Source organism: Hyperolius riggenbachi, chromosome 1, assembly GCF_040937935.1.
Source record: "Hyperolius riggenbachi isolate aHypRig1 chromosome 1, aHypRig1.pri, whole genome shotgun sequence".
NCBI lineage: Eukaryota > Metazoa > Chordata > Amphibia > Anura > Hyperoliidae > Hyperolius > Hyperolius riggenbachi.
In genome coordinates this window covers 649,533,449-649,547,103 of record NC_090646.1, presented here as the reverse complement: position 1 = coordinate 649,547,103, position 13,655 = coordinate 649,533,449, and the positions used below count along the sequence as shown (strand labels likewise).

General features: G+C 46.0%; 2 protein-coding genes across 3 annotated transcripts in view; one reads left to right on the top strand and one right to left on the bottom strand.

Moving 5' to 3' along the window:
- ST8SIA5 (ST8 alpha-N-acetyl-neuraminide alpha-2,8-sialyltransferase 5) overlaps positions 1–13,655 on the bottom strand; it is a 989,793-nt gene that overhangs the window by 228,102 nt on the left and 748,036 nt on the right. The window lies entirely within an intron of this gene.
- Positions 1–13,655, top strand: part of EEF2 (eukaryotic translation elongation factor 2) — a 35,349-nt gene that overhangs the window by 7,086 nt on the left and 14,608 nt on the right. For both annotated transcript variants that reach the window (XM_068251542.1, XM_068251549.1), the window contains exons 2-5: positions 4,582–4,796; positions 8,040–8,221; positions 10,994–11,205; positions 12,900–13,081. In XM_068251542.1, the coding sequence (XP_068107643.1) occupies positions 4,582–4,796; positions 8,040–8,221; positions 10,994–11,205; positions 12,900–13,081 (791 nt within the window). The remainder of the gene's footprint in view (positions 1–4,581; positions 4,797–8,039; positions 8,222–10,993; positions 11,206–12,899; positions 13,082–13,655) is intronic.

Below are 13,655 nucleotides of genomic sequence, written 5' to 3'. Positions count from 1 at the left end.
TGCAAAGTACTCACTGGCTCTCAGCTTCCACCACTGATCTCCCATCAGCCATGTTTCCAGCATCCTCTCTGGCCACAGCCTGTCACACTGCAACCGACTTTCCAGGATCCTCTCTATGGCCACAGCCTGTCACACTGCAACTGACTCTCCAGCATCCTCTCTATGGCCACAGCCTGACACTCTGCAGCTGACTCTCCAGCTGGTGGTGGGTCACGATGATGCTGCTGTAGCCATGGAAATAGGGCGCATGGCTGCAGGGAGATCGGCGGTGGGAGTGGGGAGCCAGTGAGTGTCATTTAAGCTCCTCATGTATCTGCATAGAGGGAGGCACTGTCAATCTGGCCCAGCAAGTATGGTCCATGGGCTCTTCTTTGCCCATGACTGTGCTAGGCTGTAGGTGGGTCCTTTAACCCTTTATCAATGTGTAATTCTCTAGTGATTGGCCCAGGTACCCTGCTGTACAGATATTAAAGACCCTGGGTCATCAGGTTGATGTCTGCCCAGGCATGAGCTCTTTGTGATGGTCAGAACACAGGTGGCGAGCAATCAGCCATAGTAGACTTTCCAGCTGATTGCATTGTGTCTAGGGAAGCCTGCTGCTTGTGCTCTCCTTCCCCTGTACATACTACAGTACATGCAGCCACACATGAATGAGCAATCACTGGCTGCAGGCAGTGCCGGCTGGAGCAATCATTTCAGCACAGATCAGTCTGTATATAGAGCTCACCTGTACTGCAGGCTTTCGTGCTGCGGTGAGATGAGCAGCCTCTTCCCTTCATACTGGGCTGAGTCTTCTGCTGGGTTCCTCTTTTGCATTCCAGTGGGGAGATCTGCGAGAGGCCTGCTTAAGCAGGGGGTTTCAGCCCTCACAGCCATTCCCTAACTACAGTAACAATCCTACTGAAAATCCAGCAGGGAACATCCCCCAATATCATCAAATATGTCATGATGGCCACCAGGGCTGTGGAGTCGGAGTCGTGGAGTCGGAGTCGTGGAGTCGGGCAATTTTGGGTGCCTGGAGTCGGAGTCGGGAAAAAATGCACCGACTCCGACTCCTAATGAATTTGTAACTGTAATTAAAATAGAAAATATGATAAAATGTTCTATTTCTCAGATAATAGTCATTAAAAATAATGTATATATACAGTAATAGCTGTGCTTAATCCACAAAAATGAAATAAACCAATAAAAATTAGTTACTTGTGCTGCTTCAATAAAGCAGTCCCCGTATTGTTAAGGTCAGATATACATATCTGATTGTGACTGTATGTATGATGAGTACACAGGAATCTCTTATATATACTAAATAACATCTATGCTGTAAGAATAAAGCCTGATGTGTAGCTGTGTCACTAATAGAGATGGTCAATGAGATGGAAATAATTCTGCACTGATGCTGATTTATGCAAATGTATGCACTGAAATCAAATAATTTGATATGTTATTAAAATTTGGTTTGGTGACTACAAATTAAAGGGTACCTGAGACGGATGAAAAGTAAAGTTTTATACATACCTGGGGCTTCCTCCAGCCCCCTTCAGGCTAATCAGTCCCTCACTGTCCTCCACCACCCGGATCTTCTGCTATGAGTCCTGGTAATTCAGCCAGTCAGCGCAGTCCGGCCGCATGCCACTCCCACAGCCAGGAACATTCTGCACCTGCGCAATAGTGCTGCACAGGTGTAGTATGCTCCTAGCGGTGGAGTGTGTTCATGCGCACTACGCCAGACTGGCTCAAGTACCTGGACTCATAGCAGAAGATCCAGGTGGTGGAGGAGGACAACGAGGGACTGATTATCCTGAAGGCAGCTGGAGGAAGCCCCAGGTATGTACAAAACTTTAATTTCATCTGTCTCAGGTTTACTTTGTTACACAGTAGTACTATACTCTACATATGCACTCCTCACAGAGCTGCAGGGAATCCACTGAGAATGCTGTGCACATTGAACACAGAGGTGTTGTCTGTTTACAATCTCCTCATTCCCCTGCAGAGTACCTGCACATCATTCTTACATGTACCCACACTTACATTGCCTAGGGCCTGATAGATGTTCTTTGTTCCGGTTTGTACCTTTTACAAGTACTATTACTAAGGACTAGTTTTAGTCTAAAGGGAATAAATATAATAGTCTACATATCCTTCTCACTTCAGTTGTCTTGTAAAATTCCTAAGCGTTGGCAGTTGAGACGAATTTCATGTTACATACTTTTAATCAACAAAATTGTAATATGCAAATTAGAGGAGTCGGAGTCGTGGAGTCGGAGTCGGTGGAATCCTAAACTGAGGAGTCGGAGTCGGTGGATTTTTGGACCGACTCCACAGCCCTGATGGCCACAGAAGTGGAGATATAGAAGAAGCTGCTGGATTAACTCTTTGGTAACTGCCAAAGTAGTTAGACTCAAAGTAATGTAAAGCTCTGATACTTACCCGGGGGCTTCCTTCCGCCCATAAACATGTCTAAGTCCCACGCCGTCCTCCGGTGAACCATGGTAACAGGCTCTGTCGTCAGTCTGGGTCTACTGCGCATGCGCGGGAGGTCTCATCGACTTGAGTCTGGTAACAGTTCACTGTGGCTGAATGGCAGACCGCGGGAGGTAGGCGTGGGAATTAGATGTGTTTATGGGGTGGAAGGAAGCCCTGGGTAAGTATCAGAGCTTTACATTACTTTGTCTCTTTAAACCTGTGAGTAGGAAAAGCGCCCTAGGGGGTTACTAGAGGAGAAGAAAACCCTCTGTATCCTAGAGGCTTCCCCATCCCTCCCAGATAGATGCCTGCCACTGCTGGGGGCCCCCCCTCCCCGTTCAGGAAATGAGGAAGAAGTAGGAATGCAGAGGCAATGCATGGTTCCTGTATTTTGTATTTGCATGGCATTGACAATGATGCTCATCCACATAGGTAGCTTTACATCAGGCTATCAGGCATTTTGAATAAAGTTTACCTGCAGGGGTAAAAGTGTCCCAAACAGGTCCTCACTTCAGGAGGGAAGCCTCTAGGTCCTCTACCAGCGCTGCGTCCCTGAAAGATTGCTTGCTGTTTCACAGTAGCACTGGCCTGATCACTTGGCTATTTCTGCTGAAGCCTGAGCTGCTCTATGCTACTGCGCAGGTACAGTACGGCATCATGCCTGTGAGCTATGGGGGTCTCAGCACTGGAATGGCCTGGCAGACTGACGGGAGAGGCCTCTGGTGGATTCAGAGGATTCCCTCTCCTGGAGAAAGTTTCTAAATGTTAGTTAGCAAACCTCAAGTTTGTCTTTTAAAGAGAGCTAGAAGAAAAAGTAGGCCACTTAATCTGGGGGGGGGGATGAGCGGATCAAGTAGCCTCAAAAAAACCTTTAGTGACCTCTGGGTCATGATGCCGAAAGGAGAGATGGTCTGTCTCTCATAGCGTGCAGGGAAGTGGTGTGTGGCCTGGGAGAAACCCTGTAGGAAGCCCCTGGCATGTGTTTTGAACAGGGAATCCTTCTCCCCTGTGTTTACCTCCAAGATGGTGACAATGTTGCCAATCGTAAGAGTATCAGATGTTCTCAGGAATGCATACTGCTGTGATGCAATGTTACACTGCTGTAAGCACTACAGTGCAGTACCCTGCTCAGTGTATTAAATGAAATGAGCTGCAGACAGCATTGCGGATGGGCTGAGCTGTACTTGCATCCCTTGAAGAGAATCTGTAACATCAAAATGTCCCCTGGGGGGTACTCACCTCGGGTGGGGGAAGCCTTAGGATTCTGAGGCTTCCCACGCCGTCCTCCGTCCCTCGGGGGTCTCGCTGCAGCCCTCTGTACAGCGGCGACATAAATATTTACCTTCCCGGCTCCTGCGCGGGCGCTCTGTTGGAAATATCCGATCGCCGTCTGGTCTACTGCGCAGGTGCAAGTCTCCGGCGCCTGCGCAGTAGAGCGGACCCGACAGAGATCGGGTATTTCCGTCTAGTTCCGCGCCGAAAGCAGCCACAGCGCCCCCGCTGGGGCCAGCAAAGGTAAATATTGAATTGACAGTCGGGTCTGTTGCCGGCTGTTCGGAGGGCTGCAGCGAGACCCCCGTGGGACGCAGGACGGCGTGGGAAGCCTCATTAGGATCCCAAGGCTTCCCCCACCCGAGGGGAGTACCCCCCCTGCCCCCAGGGGATCTTTTTGATGTTACAGAGTCTCTTTAAAGGGAACCTAAACTGAGGATGTGGATTTTTCCTTTTTAATGCCTGACTCTCCTGCGTCTCTAATACTTTTAGCCACAGCCCCTGAACAAGCATGCGGATCAGGTGCTCTGACTGAAGTCAGACTGGATTAGCTTCATGTTTGTTTGAGGTGTGTGATTCAGGTGTGTGATTCAATCACTACTACAGCCAAAGAGATCAGCAGGACTGACAAGCAACTGGTGGTGTTTAAAAGGAAACGGCCATATCACTCAGTTAAGGTTCCCTTTAATTATACTCTAGTGTGCTATTTGGAGAAAACCCTTCAACCCACCACTGGTGTTGGATGGTATAATGGCTCATGGGTATCAGGAAGTTCTGGTTTGTTTTTTGGTAGATGTGCTTTTACGGTCCTCTAAATGTTGACGTTGTTCTCTTTTCTTCTCAAAGGTGAACTTCACCGTAGACCAGATCCGAGCGATCATGGACAAAAAGTCCAACATCAGAAACATGTCCGTGATTGCTCACGTCGACCATGGTAAATCCACCTTGACGGATTCCTTAGTATGTAAGGCCGGTATCATCGCCTCCGCCAGGGCCGGTGAAACGCGTTTCACAGACACCCGCAAAGACGAACAAGAACGCTGCATCACCATCAAATCCACGTGAGTAATGCTGGAACTTCAATCCATCAATGTGGGAACAAGAGTGCATCCCAAGGTGTGATCACCACACACCCTTCAATCAGTAACTCAAGAGAGGACAAACTAAAGTCTGTCCTTCACTTGCCACAAGTATTTTATTAGATAATTTGCAACAGATCTGTTCAATATACTATCTCAATTAGTGTGATGGTATCAGTCTGTTTTTGGGCTTCCACCAGCCCGTTATTAAGCACAACAAATGCAAGAGTCAGTGGAACAATCCATGATTGTTCCCAGAGGAGGAAGGCCATCCAAGGCAAAAGAAAGCAGTCACAATACCTCAGCAAACATAGACTACACGAGTGCAGAGTCAGTGCTCGCTCCAGATTCTCTGCTCTCCTTTTTTACTTGCCTTGGGTAGCTTTACCCATCTGGAAGCAACAGATAATTCCCCTTAGAGGAACTCCTGTGAAAATAATGTAATAAATTTTTTTACAATTATGTATAAATGATTTAGTCAGTGTTTGCACATTGTAAAATCTTTTAAATCCCTGATTTATATTCTGACATTTATTACATGGTGCTATTTTTACTGTTGGCAGGTGATGTAGCTGCTGCATGCTTTTTTGGCAGTTGGTAACAGCTGTAAACAGCTATTTCCCACAATGCAGCAAGGGTCACAGACAGGAAACTGTCAGAAGTACCTCGGTACTCAGAATTTCTTGTGGGAGGGGTTTCACCATAATATCAGCCATACAGCGCCCCCTGATGGTCTGTTTGTGAAAAGGAATAGATGTCTCATGTAAAAGGGGTATCAGCTACTGATTGGGATAAAGTTCAATTTTTGGTCAGAGTTTCTCTTTAGGTCTGGCTCACACGGGATGCTTGGACTCGCTGCATTTTTTTGGCATTGGTTCCCTGTGATTCAGCAAATGCGCCATGTCTTCACCTTTGCGGGGGGACACTCAAGCACCGTGGTTACCCAACCCTAAAATAAAGGCAAAATGGTGCGATCAAGTGCGACATTTGCACAAACGATGGTAGAAATTAATACTGGCGGTTGCGGTTTCATTTGATTGGTCAGTGCTTAAGGACCAAAGACCGCCGGCTCCAGAAACGGCGAAATACTGACTTATTGCCACACATCTGCTGCAATTGCTGTCTATGCCGGCCGGGAACCTCGGCCACCCACTCTGCAGTGTGACTGTAGAGTTCCTGTGTGCCAGTCAGGAGCCGCTTTCATTGGTCTATCAATGTAAGCCAATGGGAGTTGCTTATGTTGCTAGACAGGGTCCGGAGCCAGTGAACTCTGCTGCTGACCCGCTCACAGGGCTCTGCCGTTAACAGGCGACCGCTCGGCGTCTATGACTTGAAATCTACGCCTTGGCAGCCAGATCAGCATCAAAACAGGAGTTCAAGTAGCGGCGTCCTGAAGTGGTTAAATGAAGTGTGCCGCGGCTATTTACTGCTGTGCAAACCGGCCCCTTACCAATGCATTTCCTGTGCTTGATAAAAGGCTGCTTGAAGCCTGACTGGTTCTGTCACACGAATTGTTGAAATATATTGGACCATGCCTATTGTTTTTCCAGCATATTAAAGCTTTTCTTATTAGTCAAATAAGACAATACTGCAAGGAGTTTGTATGTCCTCCCCGTGTCTGTGTGGGTTTCCTCCGGGTACTCCGGTTTCCTCCCACATCCCAAAAACATACAGATAAGTTAATTGGCTTTCCCCTAAAATTGCCCCTAGACTACGATACATACACTAGACGATACATAGGACTAGGGTAGGGATTAGATTGTGAGCCTCTCCGAGGAACAGTTAAAGCTGATCCGAGATGAAAAACTAACAAGTAACGTGTGTGTGTGTGTGTGTCTATATATATCTCTATATCTATATATCTATATCTCTTCCTGTGATACAATGACAGCAGCCATGTTGTTTGTAAACATTACACAGAAGCAGGCTTATCTGCATCTTGAGCAAAGAAAACTAATCCCCCCCTCCTCCCCTCTGCCTCTGAAATCTCTGCCTAGTAATACCTCCCCCCTCCTCCTGCTCAGACTGAGCTCCCATGATGCCTTGATACTGTCTGAATGTGCCTTGGCTCTCTGAAAACCTGTGGGAGTGGCTTATTTAGTTTATAGGGAATTAGAGTATTAAAACAAAAACAAAAAGTATTTGGCTTGAGGAATGCCCTATAAACAATAGGAAAGGAACACAATTATGCAGTGAGTAAAAGTTCATCTCTGATCCACTTTAAGTGACAAGACCATATATATGCTGTACAGCGCTGCAGAAGATGTGGGTGCTATATAAATACTAAATATTAATACTGGTTGGACTTTAGTGTTTTCATTAGTATGCCATGTTGACTATATTCCTTTGATTGGCTCCAGCGACCCATTTCCTGGAAGTCTCAGGTCCTCCTTACCGATATTACCAATGTCCTACTAGTGGCTAGCACTGTGGGATTTGCCTAGACTTGCGTTACTGAGGTGTGCCTGTAATGCATGGTTTTACAGCCCTTTGGTTATACAGTAATCTGGGAGTGTGACTGTGATCTGTCGCTGGTCTCTGGCCTGAGTCAGCCTCATCCCTGCTCCTCCACACTGCAGGTATATTCTATTCTATATCCCCGCATGCCTGTAATATACAGCCCTTCACCTATACAGTCATCTGGCAGGTGACTCAGTGCTGCACAGTGTGACTGATCTGTCTCTGGCCTGCTGAGTCGGCCTCATCTCTGCTCCACTCCCACGATGTTCTAGATCTCCGTATGCCTGTAATACATCCCTTCAGATCTATAATCATCTGGCAGGTGACGCAGTGCTGGATAGTGTGACTGTGTGATCTGTCCCAGGTCTCTGCTGAGTTGGTCTCATCCCTGCTCCTCCACTGCAGGGATATTCTATAGCTCTGTATGCCTTTTACAGCCGTACGTCTCATCCTCTGCGGTCAGCTGCAGCATGGGTTATATTTAGCCCTTTACCGGCCTGTGTGCAGCACATGTTCCTTCTGCATGTTAACTTTGGTCTTCTGGTATTGGTAGATAAACGTTAAGACATTGTTAGTGCTCCATTCAGTGTAAACCTTTCTATCCCCAAAATTCCGTATAGTACAGCTGAACACCTAGCCTGGGGCACCTGGCCTGTACTGCTGTAACATGAACACTGCACACTTGGGGGTTTTGGGTTGCATGTTACAAGTTTGTTTGAAGTACTTTGTGTCTCAACCATTAATCCTATTTTTTTCTTTCTGCAGGGCCATTTCCCTGTTCTACGAGCTGACAGAAAATGACTTGGCTTTCATTAAACAGTGCAAGGATGGTTCTGGTTTCCTTATTAACCTTATCGACTCCCCCGGACACGTGGACTTCTCCTCTGAGGTGACAGCCGCCCTCCGTGTCACAGACGGTGCTCTCGTAGTAGTTGACTGTGTATCAGGTATGGCCGGCTTTAACTGCAAACGAAGGGCTCTTACACGCGTCATAGAATCTGTCATGCAAGTCAGTTGGGTGAAATGCTGGGCGGAGTTGTTTCAAAGCTTTGTGTTCACATGACTTTCTGTGAACCTGGAAGGCCTCTGGACCTGGTTGAATACTTTTGTAGACCTTGTAGATATCAAAGGGAGTTTGAGACCTACTTGCAAAGATTGTTCTGAGATCTGTCGATCTTCAGAAGCTGAATAGTTTATTAATTGCTGTTTTTTTCATAGTATTCAACTTTTTAATTATTGCTTTAAGTACACCTATGACCTTAAAGTAAACCTCCGGACTAAAAATCGACTTAGCAGCACTGAAAAGGGTTGGTGTTTCTTTAACAGTTTCACAGCATCAGAACTTTGTTTCTCTTATACAAGTCTCATTTTTAGCTGCACAGAAGAAAGCTGCCCGGGCTTTTTTCCCCTGATGCTGTGCAAAGCATGATGGGATTTCTGATGCTGTTGTTCTCGTTCTGCTGTTTTGGTGCAATTTTTTTTTTTTTACATTTTGAATTTGACACTTGAAGCCTAGCTTGTGCAGCTGGGAGGGGTAATAAGGACACAGGACAGTTGGAACTGTGTCTCCTGCTCCTTGTCACCTCCTTTCAACCAAAAAGATGGCTGCCCCCATGACAAAGATGGCAGCCCCCATGAATCACAAACATTTGCCTGTTATTTTAAAACAGGGTGGGTAAGAGATTATATTACCTATATATTCTAATTAACATAACCAATGTAACTTGATGATAGTATGTTTGTTTAGGCTGAAGTTCCCCTTTAATAATAAAAATCCAATACCTCGAGAGAGGAAAGCCTCTGGATTCTAATTACCTTTGCCTGCTGGTGTAGTTGCGTCTCTTGCTCCGGCAGAAATAGCAGCGTCTGGGTCCACGAGACTGGGCAGGAGGGTCGCACCTGTGCTGTAGAGCAGACCAATCAGGCTTTCTGCCAAAGCCCATGGGAAAGCCTGTACTGGGCCCCCTTGATGAGCCCTTGTCGCCAGAATCTTTGATTCCCCATAGAGAGGACAGGAGAGGACTTAATTCCCCATAGAGAGGACAGGATAGAGGCTTCCCCCTCCTGAAGAGTACTCCCTAGGGGCAATTTTTTTTTCTTCCCATTAAGGTCCTTTTTTTTTTTTTTTTTTTTTTTTTTTATTTTTTGTGCCCAAACATGGTTCAATTAAAAAAAAAAAAAAAAACTGAATCTAAATTTTCTACTGTGGCCAATCCACATAATTAACCTCCTTAGTGGTAATACCGAGTCAGGCTCGGGACGGAAATCTGCAGCTCAGGGCGGTATTCCCGTGCCTGGGAGAGTTATATGCAGGAGCTGCTGCAGATCTCTCGGTGCTATGTTTTTTTTTTTCTCTCCTTTTTAGTGTCTAAAAGCTTGTGAAAAAATTGCACGACTTTTGTACCCTAAATCTGGAAATGGTCATAACACCAGGGAGGTTTTAATATAGGTCACATGTAAAAATGCTGAGCTAAAATAATAAACTTCAATTTGTAATTAAATGTAAAATGCATCCTGCATATTCAACAGCGCTGGACTCCATTTAACCACGCAGTGGTTGCCACAATATTCTCCTTGCTGCACTTATTTAGAAATGGTGCTGCAACTGAATTAATTTTCTCATAAAATGCATATGCAGTGTTCTCCCCAGAAATTTTTTCCAGCCGGGTGGCATGAAAAAGTAGCCGGGTGGGGTGAGATGAGAATGCAGGGCTGGTGCTTCTGTTAGCAACTCTGCTTACAGCATAGGAGGAGGTGAGCCGATGACAGCCGGGTGCTCATCATAACTAGCCGGGTGGAGCACCCAGCTAAAAGTGCCTGGGGAGAACACTGCATATGGGTGCATTAACCTTTTTGCAATTTTGAAAACCCACAACTTGCTGCATAACTTTCAAAAAGCCTGAAGGTGCACATAATCTGAAGCAAGATGCAGAGGACTACATTGTTTACATATCTTTTGATACTGTATTTGACTCTTGATGGGAAGAAAAACTATTTAGTATTTATATAGCGCCGCCGACCTTTTCAGCAGCGCTGTACAAAGTATATACATATAGTCTAGTCACTAACTGTCCCTCGGAGCTTACAATCTAATCCCTGCCATAGTCATATATCTATATATGTATTGAGTAGTGTAAGTATTGTAGTCTAGGGCCAATTTTTAAGGGGAAGCCAATTAACTTATCTGTATGTTTTTGGGGTGTGGGAGGAAACCGGCGTGCCTGGAGAAAACCCACGCAGACACAGGGATAACATACAAATTCCTTGCAGATGTTGACCTGGCTTGGATTCGAACTGGGGACCCAGCGCTGCAAGGCGAGAGCACTAACCACTACGCCACCGTGCTGCCACATAATGAAAAATTAAACGCACAGTTCAGAAACTGCATGGTTCTCTGCACTGCCTGGTGTGCTCCCAGCCATCATGCCTGGTGCTTGTTTATGTAACACACTGCTGCTCCTTCTGGCCACTAGTTGGTACTGCATCTAGTGACCAGAGGTGACTGCTTTTCCTTTCGTTTTAAGAGGGTGCAGTGGGGTCTGGCTGGGATTGTGAACCAGGGCATCTGCCTTGCTAATGGTAGTCTAGCTTGTGGCAGCAGCCTGTACCGGGGAGGAGAGGAATGTGTAGTATATTGCTTTACCAGTAGTTGGGCAGTCTTCTGTAAGTTTGCTTTAGGTTCCAGTCTGCATTGTCTGACTGAGCGATCTTCATTGCAGGTGTGTGTGTACAGACAGAGACCGTATTACGGCAGGCCATCGCCGAAAGAATCAAGCCAGTTCTCATGATGAACAAAATGGACCGCGCTCTGCTGGAGCTTCAACTGGAACCTGAAGAGCTCTACCTGACCTTCCAGAGGATAGTGGAGAACGTGAACGTCATCATCTCCACCTACGGAGAGGGAGAGACTGGCCCCATGGGCAACATCATGGTAAGAAGACCCAAGCACCTTGCTGCTTATCGATGCACAGCTTCCAGCAGCAGATAAAAGCTGGGAGGAAAGATCTGCACCACTCTGTTCTGCTGAGTCACGGGAAGCCTGTTTCTGCGGCCAGCCCTGACTCATAGGGCGAGATTATAATCTGAGTATAAAGGAGGTGGTGATAGGTCAGAACCTGTCAGTCTACTTCTCCATGCCATATAAAGGAAGTTATTATAACCGCTCTGAAATGTGGAGCACAAAACATGCCTTCCTGACATTCAACACCTGAAGTGAGAGAGATGAAGGCTGACATGTTTCCTTTTAAAGAATGCAGAGGGCCTGGCTATCCTGCTGATCCTCTGACTCTAATACTTTTAGCCATAGACCCTGAAGAAGCATGCAGCAGCAGATCAGATGTTTCTGACTATATATTAGCTGCATGCTTGTTTCAGGTTTGTGATTCAAACGATATTGGTAAAAGGAAATAAAAATGTCAGCCTCCCTATCCCTCCCAGTTGTCCTTTCAAGTGGTGCCACAAAAGTAGCAATACAGAATTCACAGTTAAACACAGCGCTTTGTTCTTCATGGGAAAGCTTCTGCCCTCATCGGAAAAGGTGATAACATTATCTTTTGTTTACATTCCTTTGTCAGACCTTTAGCAAACTGCTGGAGCTGAGAAGCAAAAAGAGCTGGGAAGTGATCATTAGATTCATTTTTAATATATAAATACAGCAGCTATGCAATGGCAGCTTTTAGACCGCAGAAACTTTACTGTTGCTGGTTCAGGTAGCGCTCATTACGTCCAACATCCCATCCCACCCCCCCTCCTGCTCCTGGAATGCCTTGCTTTCAGTTTTTTGACCTTTGGGGGCACGACTCTGGAGAAGCAGCATCTGTGCTCTCCTGGGTGGCGGGAGTGTTGGGAGCAAGCAGAGGAGAGCCTGTTAGAAGGCTCTGATGGGCAGGGAAAGGGGTATTATGCAGGCGTTCCTATCCTGCAGTGGGATGCCCCTTCCCTGTAGTCTATGGACATCTGAATGTCACCAGATTCCTGGGTGGAGTGGCGCAAGGGGCACAGAGCAGCCATCAGGGCACACAGGCATATCCTGCAGATGGGAACGTGCATCTGTGTCACTTTACATTTTATAACCTGCCTCGAGTAATCTTTAAACAAAGATTGTAAGCTTAGTGGTATTAGGTTAAATAGGATGTCCTATTACAAATCCATTTATATTTATGGCCCTGACAGTAATTGTTGCCTTTGCTCCATTAGAAAATATCAGGTTAGAGTGATGCAAAACTAACCTCACCTAAGTGTTCTGTTTTCTGAATCGCTTGATCTGCCTATGAGAAGGCCTGTGAGAAGTGGCAGTCATTTGTGAGAGGGAGAAAAGGGAAAGTATACACAAACCCAGATGCCTCAACTCTGTTGCAGTGATGGCCTGACAGCAATTGTTTCGTTTGTTTTTCACACACACATCACGCTAGTTTAAAACTGTTCCTGCAGTTTTCTCTACATTGAACATGTCCTTGCATCTTTTGCTTGCGATTAGAAATGGATTGCGAAATGCAAATCGTGTAGTAAAGTCTGTTTTTTTTTATCAGGGTGTTTATTTTTTGTTTTTTTTTCTGTTCTGAAATGTTACAGTACTTTGCTAGATAGTCTTGACTAGTTCCTTACCCACAATTCCTCTTCCCACAGATTGACCCAGTAATCGGCACAGTCGGTTTTGGTTCCGGTCTCCACGGCTGGGCCTTCACCCTGAAGCAGTTTGCAGAGATGTACGTTGCCAAATTTGCAGCCAAAGGCGAGAAGGCTCAGCTTCCCGCCGCTGAGCGCGCAAAGAAAGTGGAAGACATGATGAAGAAGCTGTGGGGAGACAAGTATGTGTTCTGTTCTGACTCTGTAGCTTCTGTGTAGCGTAAAAGGGAATGGCCGCTTGCTCCCGGCAAGTGTATGCGCTTCCATTTCTGTGTGCATTTCAGAACATGGAAGAATCTGAAGCTCTGAGATGCGGCAGGGCCTAGAATGAGGCGTCTGCATTGTTGTATAAGGGTTTGAACACACACCAGATTTTGAATCCTGTGAACAGATTATGTAAGCTGTCATATTGCATGGAAGGTGGTAAAATTGGCCAGTGATTGGCTAATCAAAATTGGATGTGTATGCACCTCACCTCTGGTGTAGTTATTTTCCATCTGATCAATGGTTTCTGGTATGCCCGATCTGCACCCAGTTGAGAACAGGATCAATTTTGTGCAATACAATGGCCTCAATTCACTAAGCTTATCTCCTGTCTTTAATAACGTTTCTAGAGCTGTCACCATGGTGATAAGGCATGTTGTATTCAGGAAACCTTTTACCTCAGGCAAACCTTAAGTTACCTCTTCAATCCTTAAAATAACGCCACAGTTAAAGACAGGCTTTTTATTAACTGAGTGTGAAAATAACTACAGA